Raw genomic sequence first — 12,177 nt, 5'->3', positions numbered from 1 at the left:
GTGTCACAACTATGTCCACTGTCTTTTGTCTTTGCATCTTTGTAAGCATAAATAAATGTAATTTTGTTTAAAAGTTTTAAGGACTTCCACCAGTCATAACAATAACACCACAACTGAACAATGTATAAAGAAAAAAAAGGGGGGAACAACAATATGAACTAACCAGTACCCCCTGAGCTCGTGTCTCTAGCTGCATATGTAGCAGAAGATGGCCTAGTAGGTCATCATTGGGAGGAGAGGCTCTTGGTCTTTCAAAGATTATATGCTCCAGTACAGGGGATCGCCAGGGCCAGGAAGTGGGAGTAGGTGGGTTGGGGAGCAGGGCAAGGAGAGGGTATAGGGATATTTCGGGATAACATTTGAAATGTAAATGAAGAAAAACTCTAATAAAAAAATTGTTTAAAAAATGAAAATATCCAAAATTCCTAGCTATTGTCTTGTTAATAGTACTTATTTGACAAACCCAAATACGATCACCTTCCATAATTTTATCTTTCTTGTCGGCATTGTGGGCTAAAAGTTAATAAAGTATGATTATGTTTAAAATACTTTCCTATACCTGTAGTTTTAGAATCTGGAAGGCTGGTTCAGAAGAGTCACAGGCCAACCTGGAACACACAGCAAATTCTCAGTCAGCATGTGCTGTACAATGAGACTGTATCTTAAAGATATCAAGTAAATACAAAAGAACCTATACACCCCTAATGCTATAGATATTCAAGGAAGAAACAGGGAAGGAAGAATAAAAATAATATCTAGAAGTATTTTAAATGAACTATCATAATGGTTGGGAAAGATATTCATCCAAAAAGGTCCACACCCAAATCTTCAGAATTTGTGAATGTTACACAGCAGAAGAGACACGCCGGCTATCATTAATGTTGAGATGGGGATATTAGTATGGATTTTCTGTATGGCCCCTAGTTGCAGGGATCTCTCTAAGAGACAGGAGGAAAAGGTTGAGGGAGGGAAGGCACTGAAAAAGAATGGGAGAATGTGTCAGGTGACAGGAGCCAAGAGATGAGATCACTCTAGGAAATGACAAGGCACAGATTTTTCCAGAAGGACCAAACTCCACTACATGGAGACTTTAAACCTACCAACTGACATGAGACTTCCAGAACTGTATAAAAATAAACTTGTATTGTCTTATATTTACCACAATTTACTTGCTTTTCCTGTATTTGTATTTTAATGAAATTTATAGATGCTAAAAGACTATCAGTCGCTATGTCCTTTATACATATATTTTAGTATACATGTGAACTGTACAAGGGTTTGCCTAGGCAACATGAAGATGTAAAATTCTCTATCTGTATAAACCCAGGGCTAGGGAGAGTCTTCTTTTAAGTTGGCTGTTTATCTTTATTTCTTCTTCATGTTAATTATAATTGCCACAAATTATCATCAACATTAGCATTTCCATGCCTTTTATAATAGTTAATTTGGTTCAGGTAGCATCTACATTGCCATTTTAATTTCAATTGCATTTGCATGAGCAGTAATGATGTTGAGAACTGTTGAGGACCAATCCATGAATCGATAGGACATTTGTGTTTCCTATTATTAAAGTGTCTGTTCAAAATTTTTTCTTATTTTCTTTCTTTTTAATTTATTTTTATATCTTTCTTTCTTTCTTTTTTTTTTTCAAGATCCTTTTTCTTTTTTTTGTTCCATTTTTTATTAGGTATTTCGCTCATTTACATTTGCAATGCTATACCAAAAGTCCCCCATAGCCACCCACCCCCTCTCCCCTACCCACCCACTCCCCTTTTATGGCCCTGGCGTTCCCCTGTACTGGGGCATATAAAGTTTGCGTGTCCAATGGGCCTCTCTTTCCAGTGATGGCCGACTAGGCCATCTTTTGATGCATATGCAGCTAGAGTCAAGAGCTCCGGGGTACTGGTTAGTTCATAATGTTGTTCCACCTATAGGGTTGCAGATCCCTTTAGCTTCTTTGGTACTTTCTCTAGCTCCTTCATTGGGGGCCATGTGATCCATCCAATAGTCGACTGTGAGCATCCATTTCTATGTTTGCTAGGCCCAGGCATACTCTGACAAAAGACAGCTATATCAGGGTCCTTTCAGCATAATCTTGCTAGTGTATGCAATGGTGTCAGCATTTGGAAGCTGATTATGGGATGGATCCCCGGATATGCTAGTGTCTACATGGTCCATCCTTTTATCTCAGCTCCAAACTTTGTCTCTGTAACTCCTTCCAAGGGTGTTTTGTTCCCACTTCTAAGGAGGGGCATAGTGTTCACACTTCAGTCTTCATTTTTCTTGAGTTTCATGTGTTTAGGAAATTGTATCTTATATCTTGGGAATCTTAGGTTTTGGGCTAATATCCACTTATCAGTGAGTACATATTGTGTGAGTTCCTTTGTGAATGTGTTACCTCACTCAGGATGATGCCCTCCAGGTCCATCCATTTGGCTAGGAATTTCATAAATTCATTCTTTTTAATAGCTGAGTAGTACTCCATTGTGTAGATGTACCACATTTTCTGTATCCATTCCTCTGTTGAGGGGCATCTGGGTTCCTTCCAGCTTCTGGCTATTATAAATAAGGCTGCTATGAACATAGTGGAGCATGTGTCCTTCTTACCAGTTGGGGCATCTTCTGGATATATGCCCAGGAGAGGTATTGCTGGATCCTCCGGTAGTACTATATCCAGTTTTCTGAGGAACCGCCAGACTGATTTCCATAGTGGTTGTACAAGCCTGCAATCCCACCAACAATGGAGGAGTGTTCCTCTTTCTCCACATCCACGCCAGCATCTGCTGTCACCTGAATTTTTGATCTTAGCCATTCTGACTGGTGTGAGGTGGAATCTCAGGGTTGTTTTGATTTGCATTTCCCTGATGATTAAGGATGTTGAGCATTTTTTCAGGTGCTTCTCTGCCATTCGGTATTCCTCAGGTGAGAATTCTTTGTTCAGTTCTGAGCCCCATTTTTTAATGGGGTTATTTGATTTTCTGAAGTCCACCTTCTTGAGTTCTTTATATATGTTGGATATTAGTCCCCTATCTGATTTAGGATAGGTAAAGATCCTTTCCCAATCTGTTGGTGGTCTTTTTGTCTTATTGACGGTGTCTTTTGCCTTGCAGAAACTTTGGAGTTTCATTAGGTCCCATTTGTCAATTCTCGATCTTACAGAGCAAGCCATTGCTGTTCTGTTCAGGAATTTTTCCCCTGTACCCATATCTTCAAGGCTTTTCCCCACTTTCTCCTCTATAAGTTTCAGTGTCTCTGGTTTTATGTGAAGTTCCTTGATCCACTTAGATTTGACCTTAGTACAAGGAGATAAGTATGGATCGATTCGCATTCTTCTACATGATAACAACCAGTTGTGCCAGCACCAATTGTTGAAAATGCTGTCTTTCTTCCACTGGATGGTTTTAGCTCCCTTGTCGAAGATCAAGTGACCATAGGTGTGTGGGTTCATTTCTGGGTCTTCAATTCTATTCCATTGGTCTACTTGTCTGTCTCTATACCAGTACCATGCAGTTTTTATCACAATTGCCCTGTAGTAAAGCTTTAGGTCAGGCATGGTGATTCCACCAGAGGTTCTTTTATCCTTGAGAAGAGTTTTTGCTATCCTAGGTTTTTTGTTATTCCAGATGAATTTGCAGATTGCTCTTTCTAATTCATTGAAGAATTGAGTTGGAATTTTGATGGGGATTAAATTGAATCTGTAGATTGCTTTTGGCAAGATAGCCATTTTTACAATGTTGATCCTGCCAATCCATGAGCATGGGAGATCTTTCCATCTTCTGAGATCTTCTTTAATTTCTTTCTTCAGAGACTTGAAGTTTTTATCATACAGATCTTTTACTTCCTTAGTTAGAGTCACGCCGAGATATTTTATATTATTTGTGACTATTGAGAAGGGTGTTGTTTCCCTAATTTCTTTCTCAGCCTGTTTATTCTTTGTGTAGAGAAAGGCCATTGACTTGTTTGAGTTAATTTTATATCCAGCTACTTCACCAAAGCTGTTTATCAGGTTTAGGAGTTCTCTGGTGGAATTTTTAGGGTCACTTATATATACTATCATATCATCTGCAAAAAGTGATATTTTGACTTCCTCTTTTCCAATTTGTATCCCCTTGATCTCCTTTTGTTGTCGAATTGCTCTGGCTAATACTTCAAGTACTATGTTGAAAAGGTAGGGAGAAAGTGGGCAACCTTGTCTAGTCCCTGATTTTAGTGGGATTGCTTCCAGCTTCTCTCCATTTACTTTGAAGTTGGCTACTGGTTTGCTGTAGATTGCTTTTATTATGTTTAGGTATGGGCCTTGAATTCCTGATCTTTCCAAAACTTTTATCATGAATGGGTGTTGGATCTTGTCAAATGCTTTTTCTGCATTTAACGAGATGATCATGTGGTTTTTGTCTTTGAGTTTGTTTATATAATGGATTACATTGATGGATTTTCGTATATTAAACCATCCCTGCATCCCTGGAATAAAACCTACTTGGTCAGGATGGATGATTTCTTTAATGTGTTCTTGGATTCGGTTAGCGAGAATTTTATTAAGGATTTTTGCATCGATATTCATAAGAGAAATTGGTCTGAAGTTCTCTATCTTTGTTGGATCTTTCTGTGGTTTAGGTATCAGAGTAATAGTGGCTTCATAAAATGAGTTGGGTAGAGTACCTTCTTCTTCTATCTTGTGAAATAGTTTGTGCAGAACTGGAATTAGATCTTCTTTGAAGGTCTGATAGAACTCTGCACTAAACCCATCTGGTCCTGGGCTTTTTTTGGCTGGGAGACTATTAATAACTGCTTCTATTTCTTTAGGGGATATGGGACTGTTTAGAAGGTCAACTTGATCCTGATTCAACTTTGGTACCTGGTATCTGTCCAGAAATTTGTCCATTTCGTCCAGGTTTTCCAGTTTTGTTGAGTATAAGCTTTTGTAGAAGGATCTGATGGTGTTTTGGATTTCTTCAGGATCTGTTGTTATGTCTCCCTTTTCATTTCTGATTTTGTTGATTAGGATTTTGTCCCTTTGCCCTCTAGTGTGTCTAGCTAAGGGCTTATCTATCTTGTTGATTTTCTCAAAGAACCAACTCCTCGTTTGGTTAATTCTTTGAATAGTTCTTCTTGTTTCCACTTGGTTAATTTCACCCCTGAGTTTGATTATTTCCTGCCGTCTACTCCTCTTGGGTGAATTTGCTTCCTTTTTTTCTAGAGCTTTTAGATGTGTTGTCAAGCTGCTAGTATGTGCTCTCTCCCGTTTCATCTTGGAGGTACTCAGAGCTATGAGTTTCCCTCTTAGAAATGCTTTCATTGTGTCCCAAAGGTTTGGGTACGTTGTGGCTTCATTTTCATTAAACTCTAAAAAGTCTTTAATTTCTTTCTTTATTCCTTCCTTGACCAAGGTATCATTGAGAAGAGTGTTGTTCAGTTTCCACGTGAATGTTGGCTTTCCATTCTTAATGTTGTTATTGAAGATCAGTCTTAGGCCATGGTGGTCTGATAGGATACATGGGACAATTTCAATATTTTTGTATCTGTTGAGGCCTATTTTGTGACCAATTATATGGTCAATTTTGGAGAAGGTCCCGTGAGGTGCTGAGAAGAAGGTATATCCTTTTGTTTTAGGATTAAATATTCTGTAGATATCTGTCAGGTCCATTTGTTTCATAACTTCTGTTAGTTTCACTGTGTCCCTGTTTAGTTTCTGTTTCCACGATCTGTCCATTGATGAAAGTGGTGTGTTGAGGTCTCCCACTATTATTGTGTGAGGTGCAATGTGTGCTTTGAGCTTTACTAAAGTGTCTTTAATGAGTGTGGCTGCCCTTGCATTTGGAGCGTAGATATTCAGAATTGAGAGTTCCTCTTGGAAGATTTTACCTTTGATGAGTATGAAGTGTCCCTCCTTGTCTTTTTTGATAACTTTGGGTTGGAAGTCGATTTTATCCGATATTAGAATGGCTACTCCAGCCTGTTTCTTCAGACCATTTGCTTGGAAAATTGTTTTCCAGCCTTTCACTCTGAGGTAGTGTCTGTCTTTTTCCCTGAGATGGGTTTCCTGTAAGCAGCAGAATGTTGGGTCCTGTTTGTGTAGCCAGTCTGTTAGTCTATGTCTTTTTATTGGGGAATTGAGTCCATTGATATTAAGAGATATTAAGGAAAGGTAATTGTTGCTTCCTCTTATTTTTGTTGTTAAAGTTGGCATTCTGTTCTTGTGGCTGTCTTCTTTTAGGTTTGTTGAGGGATTATCTTCTTGTTTTTTCTAGGGCGTGGTTCCCGTCCTTGTATTGGTTTTTTTTTCTGTTATTATCCTTTGAAGGGCTGGATTTGTGGAGAGATAATGGGTGAATTTAGTTTTGTCGTGGAATACTTTGGTTTCTCCATCTATGGTAATTGAGAGTTTGGCTGGGTATAGTAGCCTGGGCTGGCATTTGTGTTCTCTTAGTGTCTGTATAACATCTGTCCAGGCTCTTCTGGCTTTCATAGTCTCTGGTGAAAAATCTGGTGTAATTCTGATAGGCTTGCCTTTATATGTTACTTGACCTTTTTCCCTTACTGCTTTTAGTATTCTATCTTTATTTAGTGCATTTGGTGTTCTGATTATTATGTGTCGGGAGGAATTTCTTTTCTGGTCCAGTCTATTTGGAGTTCTGTAGGCTTCTTGTATGTTCATGGGCATCTCTTTCTTTAGATTTGGGAAGTTTTCTTCAATAATTTTGTTGAAGATGTTTGCTGGTCCTTTGAGTTGAAAATCTTCATTCTCATCCACTCCTATTATCCGTAGGTTTGGTCTTCTCATTGTGTCCTGGATTTCCTGGATGTTTTGAGTTAGGATCTTTTTGCATTTTCCATTTTCTTTGATTGTTGTGCCGATGTTCTCTATGGAGTCTTCTGCACCTGAGATTCTCTCTTCCATCTCTTGTATTCTGTTGCTAATGCTGGCATCTATGGTTCCAGATTTCTTTCCTAGGGTTTCTATCTCCAGCGTCGCCTCACTTTGGGTTTTCTTTATTGTGTCTACTTCCCTTTTTAGGTCTAGTATGGTTTTGTTCATTTCCATCACCTGTTTGGATGTGTTTTCCTGTTTTTCTATAAGGACTTCTACCTGTTTGGTTGTGTTTTCCTGTTTTTCTTTAAGGACTTGTAACTCTTTAGCAGTGTTTTCCTGTTTTTCTTTAAGGACTTGTAACTCTTTAGCAGTGTTCTCCTGTATTTCTTTAAGTGAGTTATTGAATTCCTTCTTTATGTCCTCTACCATCATCATGAGATATGCTTTTAAATCCAGGTCTACCTTTTCAGGTGTGTTAGGGTGTCCTGGATTGGGCGAAGTGGGCGTTCTGGGTTCTGATGATGGTGAGTGGTCCTGGCTTCTGTTAGTAGGATTCTTACGTTTACCTTTCGCCATCTGGCAATCTCTGGAGTTAGTTGTTATAGTTGTCTTTGTTAAGAGATTGTTCCTCTGTTGATTTTGTTACCCTCTATCAGCAGGCGTGGGAGACAAGCTCTCTTCTCTGAGTTTCAGTGGTCAGAGCAGTCTCTGTAGGCAAGCTCTCCTCTTTCAGGGAAGGTGTACAGTTATCTGGTGTTTGGACCTCCTCCTGGCTGAAGGTGAAGGCCCAAAACAGGATCTTTCCCAGAAGCTGTGTTGCTTTGGCCAGGAAGGTGGCCAGTTGTCTGGAGTCGAAGATGTCGCCGCCTCAGAAGCTCTGTGGCTCTTGTCCGGAAGGAGGCCGGCCGTCTGGAGCTGAAGATGGCGCCACCCAGAAGCTCTGCGACTCTCGCCCGTCCCAGAAATGGCTGGCACTCTGTATTCCACACGGTCACCCGTGCAGCCTGCCCTCCGCGGAGTCCCGGAGCCAAGAAGGCTCCCGCCGGCGCCTGTGCCACAAACCTCTCAGGCCGGGCAGACCCCCCTGCTCTCACCAGGAAGGTGGCCGGCTGTCTCTCTTTCTTTCTTTTTTATCTATCACTTTTTTTTACAGTCTAGTCATTTCCCCCCTCCCAGTACTCCCGTCCACAGTTCCTCATCACATTCTTCCTCCCCCCTGTCTCCAAGAAAATGTCCCCACCCACCCACCAACCACCCCACCCCACCCCACTTTCACCAGGCCTCCCCACTCCCTAGGTGCCGCAGACCCTCTGGGCCCCTGTGCCTGCGTAGGAAAGAGTCTCTAGAGTAGATGGGCAAGATTAGGATGTAGTGACAGACAGCCAAACACACAAGAGAGGTGTTTAATCTGAATGTAATTTTCTAGTCGAGCCTCAGACTTTTATAATACAGAGTAAATTGCAAATCATAACAGAATAAGGCACATTGAATTTTTCCAGGTGCAAAAGGAGTGACTTCAAAAGGAACCAGATAAATGTTAAACACTAGAGATAGCACAGATGCAAAGGGAGTGACTACAAAGGGAATTTGTAGGGACCAGATAAATGTTTACATTAGAGATTAGCACTTTCTGCCAGGCAAGAGTTTTACACTTAGAGTTAATAGCCTCAGGGTAGTTAACTCTTGATACGCCTCAAGACTAATGTAGTGTCACTGACCCCAAAATTCTCTAGGCCTCATTAATTCTTATCTATATCTGGAGACTGTCCATTTTCAGTATAGTATACTAATTTGCTCTTGGCATGGAATGTAGTCTGTAATAAGAATTTCTATCTCAGTGAGAATTTTAGTCTCTATCTGCAGACAGCTGAGTTAATGGCAAGTGCTTTATTGTTTTATGGTAGAGCTTAATTAGTTACTGAATAGGTTAAACTCCTTGCTGCTATCTGGAATCTAAGAACACTGGGAAAAGGCTTTAGCTATGTTAGAATACAATCTTAAAAGGCATTTACTATAAGGTAATGCTTAATAGAGTGCACGTGAATCTATACACTAGACTAATGTGGTGGAAATTTGAATATTATGGGTTAGGGAAAGAAATGCCATAACTCTGGGAGGAAAATTTCCATGGAACTCTTATCCTCGTGAAACAGCTTCCAGGCTTTTCGCCTGACAAACCGATCCAAACTGGAGAGTTGGCTTTTGCCAGACATCCAGGAGGAGAGTCCTAGAAATTTATTTCTCATGAGCAGCTTTTTGGCATTTCTGCCTCACAAGCTGACTCCACCAGAGTGCCCTGACACCTAAGGCCTCAAGTATCTCCAGAGTTAGGTGCATCTTCTCCCACTGAGGCCAGACCAGGCAGTCTTCTGCTGTGTACATGTTGAGGGGCCTCAGACCAGCTCCTGTATGATTCCTGGTTGGTGACCCAGTGTCTGAGAGATCAAAGGGGTCCAGGGTTAGTTGAGACTGCTGGTTTTCCTATGGGGTTGCCCTCCTCCTCAGCTTCTTCCAGCCTCCCCCTAATTCAACCACAGCAGCCCCCGACTTCGGTCCATTGGTTGGGTATATCTGCATCTGTCTCAGCTACTTTTTGGGCCTCTTGGAGGGCAGCCGTGCTAGGCTCCTGTCTGTAAGCACATCATAGCATCAGTAATAGTGTCAGGCCTTGGGACCTCCTTGTGAGCTAGATCCCAATTTGGACCTATCACTGGACCTCCTTTTCCTCAGGCTCTTCTCAATTTTTGTTCTTGAAGTTCTTCCAGACAGAAACAATTTTGGGTCAGAGTTGTGACTGTGGGATGGCAACCCCATCCCTCCACTTGATGCCCTGTCTTTCTATTGGAGGTAGATTCTACAAGTTCCCTCTTTCCATTCTTGGGCATTTTATCTAAGGTCCCTTCCTTTGAGTCTCTGAGACTCTTAGGTCTCTGGTACTTTCTAGAGGATCCCCCAACTTCCCACCCCCAAGGTTGCATATTTCTATTCATTCTGCTGGTTCTCAGGGCTTCTCTTCTGTTCCTCTCCCCTCCCCCAATCCCACACCTGATCATGTTTCCCTCCCCTTCCACTCTCCCACCCTGGTCCCTCCCTCTGTATGCCTCCTGTGATTGCTTGCTTCTCCTTCCCACATGGGATTGAAGCATCTTCACTTGGGTTATCTCATTTTCATATTGAATTATTTGTCTTCCTTCCTTCCTTCCTTCCTTCCTTCCTTCCTTCCTTCCTTCCTTCCTTCATTCCTTCCTTCCTTCCTTCTTTTCTTTATTTTTTCTGATTTTTAAATACCTTTTGTAAATAAATGTCCATTACCAGTTGCATTCTGGACTTTCTTTTTTATACGAAATATAGAAAAACACAAATAGTTTTGCTCTGTTATCATTTCAACACAAATTCCTAAGTACATAGAAAAGAAAATAAAGGCTGTCCATGACACTTTACCAGCTTTTAGGACCCCTTTCCTCTTTCTTTTCTTTTTCCCCTATGTCCATCTTTATACGAAGGAGGTGTCTAGTCTTACTGTACTTTGATATTCCATGTTTGGTTGATATCTCTGGGAGGCCTGTCCTTTTCTGAAGGAAAACGAGGAGGAGTGAAGGGAAGTGGCTTGAGACAGGAAGAGGAAGAGGAAGAGGAAAGTTCAGCCAGGATGAAATATATGAGAGAAAAATTAACAGAGAGAGGAGAAAGGAGAAAGGAGAGAGGAGAAAGGAGAGAGGAGAGGGGGAGAGGGGGAGAGGGGGAGAACAAGCAGGTAGGCAGGTTCCATGAAAGAAAGAATATGGTATGTCAAAGTAAAAGGGTTGGGCCCACTTCCAATAGAAATGGGAAAATGGACAAGCTTCAGTTGGGCAAGTGATATTGCCAAATTTTTCTCAAAGACAGCTCTAGACAGGGTTGATTTATACATAGAAAATATATGTGAGGAAAATGGTAGAAGAGGAAGCAATACTCATATGAAGGTTGTAGATTTTGCTCTCAATGACATGTGCATAAACTCGATCACTGACGTAGTAGGATTTATGAAGAAGATACATTTTTTAAAACTTGGGCAATTATGTCATGTAAACCAAGTGTGTGATGAACTTATTTTAGTAGTCTCAGGGGGGATAAAACATATGACTTTTGTAGTTTCGTTTGATATTGACTTTTCATTAAATGTTGCAAGTCTAACTGTAAGAAAGTTATGATGTGCATTTACAAGAAGAGTGTCAGTCACTGCTCTTTGGGAAATGAATTTTCTCTTTGGCTGACTGCAATAATGGAATTACAAAATGGACTTCTTGTTTAGTTGTGCAGTAACTTTTGTTCTAGGTAGAAGCAGACTTATCCGGGATTGGAGCAAAGAACCTAGTAACCTTGATCTTTCATGCTTGCTTTTCAGATGACAAGTCATTTTATTACCTCGCCTCTTTTCAAGTCACAAGCATCAAATACAGAGAAAATTATGGAATCAGGTCATCAAGGGAGTTTATAGAAAGAAGTCATCAGATCGAGAGAATGGTAAGCTCAATAGGAAATGCTGATTTCCAACTATTTCACAACCATGTAGCAATTTGACTATTCAAATTTGCTATGCTGGCAGTCTATATCTCATTGAAGATTTAATTCCCTGTTCACTAACTTTTACAATAGTTATGTGCTGCATGTATTTATTTTTCATTAATGTTCATTAATGATTTTGCCCATTTATTAATAAACCTATATTGGTAAAAGGCCTAGAAAATGATCTTTTTCCACTTATTCCTTGCTTTTAATTATTATTATATGATAATCATAAGGCCAGGTGATCTAAACTTTAAATGTTATGGATAGTAGTGTTTTCTCATCAGTACCTTTTATGCTTGCATGAGAAGTCACTTTCAGTTCTATATCGCTGACTGTTAAAACCCTGCTTTTGCCCTTTGCATTTAAACTTTATGGTATGTGGAACAGACTCACATGTCTGTTTGAGTTTAGGAGTTAAATTCATTTCCTCCCTAATATAGAAGGCAGTGTTCTTAGCACTGCTATGGACAGTGGTCCCTCCCATGTTTGTCTGTCAGGCCAGCCCCACCTCAATTCAAGTTTGAACACATTACCTGAGGTGTGTGTGGTCTCTTCTGTTGGGCAACTATTGTTCACTCTGTTAGTAGCATCTGCTGTACTATTTATTATATAAGTAAACAGCGAGTGTTGGTCCTTGTTACATTTGATTTTTAGGACTGCCATAAAAATTACCACAAAACTAGGGCGTTTAAAGCAATAGAATTTTTCTTTAATGGTTTTAAAAGTCAAAAGGAAGAAAGAAAGGGAAAGAAAGAAAGAAAGAAAGAAAGAAAGAAAGAAAGAAATTAGGAAGGAAGGGAGGGAGGGAGGGAGGGGGG

At 40.3% G+C, this 12,177-nt stretch overlaps 1 protein-coding gene across 1 annotated transcript in view; it reads left to right on the top strand.

The window, feature by feature from the left end:
* Tmprss11f (transmembrane protease, serine 11f) overlaps window positions 1-12,177 on the top strand; it is a 111,199-nt gene that overhangs the window by 76,332 nt on the left and 22,690 nt on the right. Inside the window, exon 4 of the mRNA NM_178730.3 lies at window positions 11,196-11,314. Coding sequence (NP_848845.1) covers window positions 11,196-11,314 — 119 coding nt within the window. The remainder of the gene's footprint in view (window positions 1-11,195; window positions 11,315-12,177) is intronic.

This window comes from Mus musculus, chromosome 5 (assembly GCF_000001635.26).
Source record: "Mus musculus strain C57BL/6J chromosome 5, GRCm38.p6 C57BL/6J".
NCBI lineage: Eukaryota > Metazoa > Chordata > Mammalia > Rodentia > Muridae > Mus > Mus musculus.
Note: the sequence above shows the minus strand (reverse complement) of the source record. Positions and strands in the feature narration are given on the sequence as shown.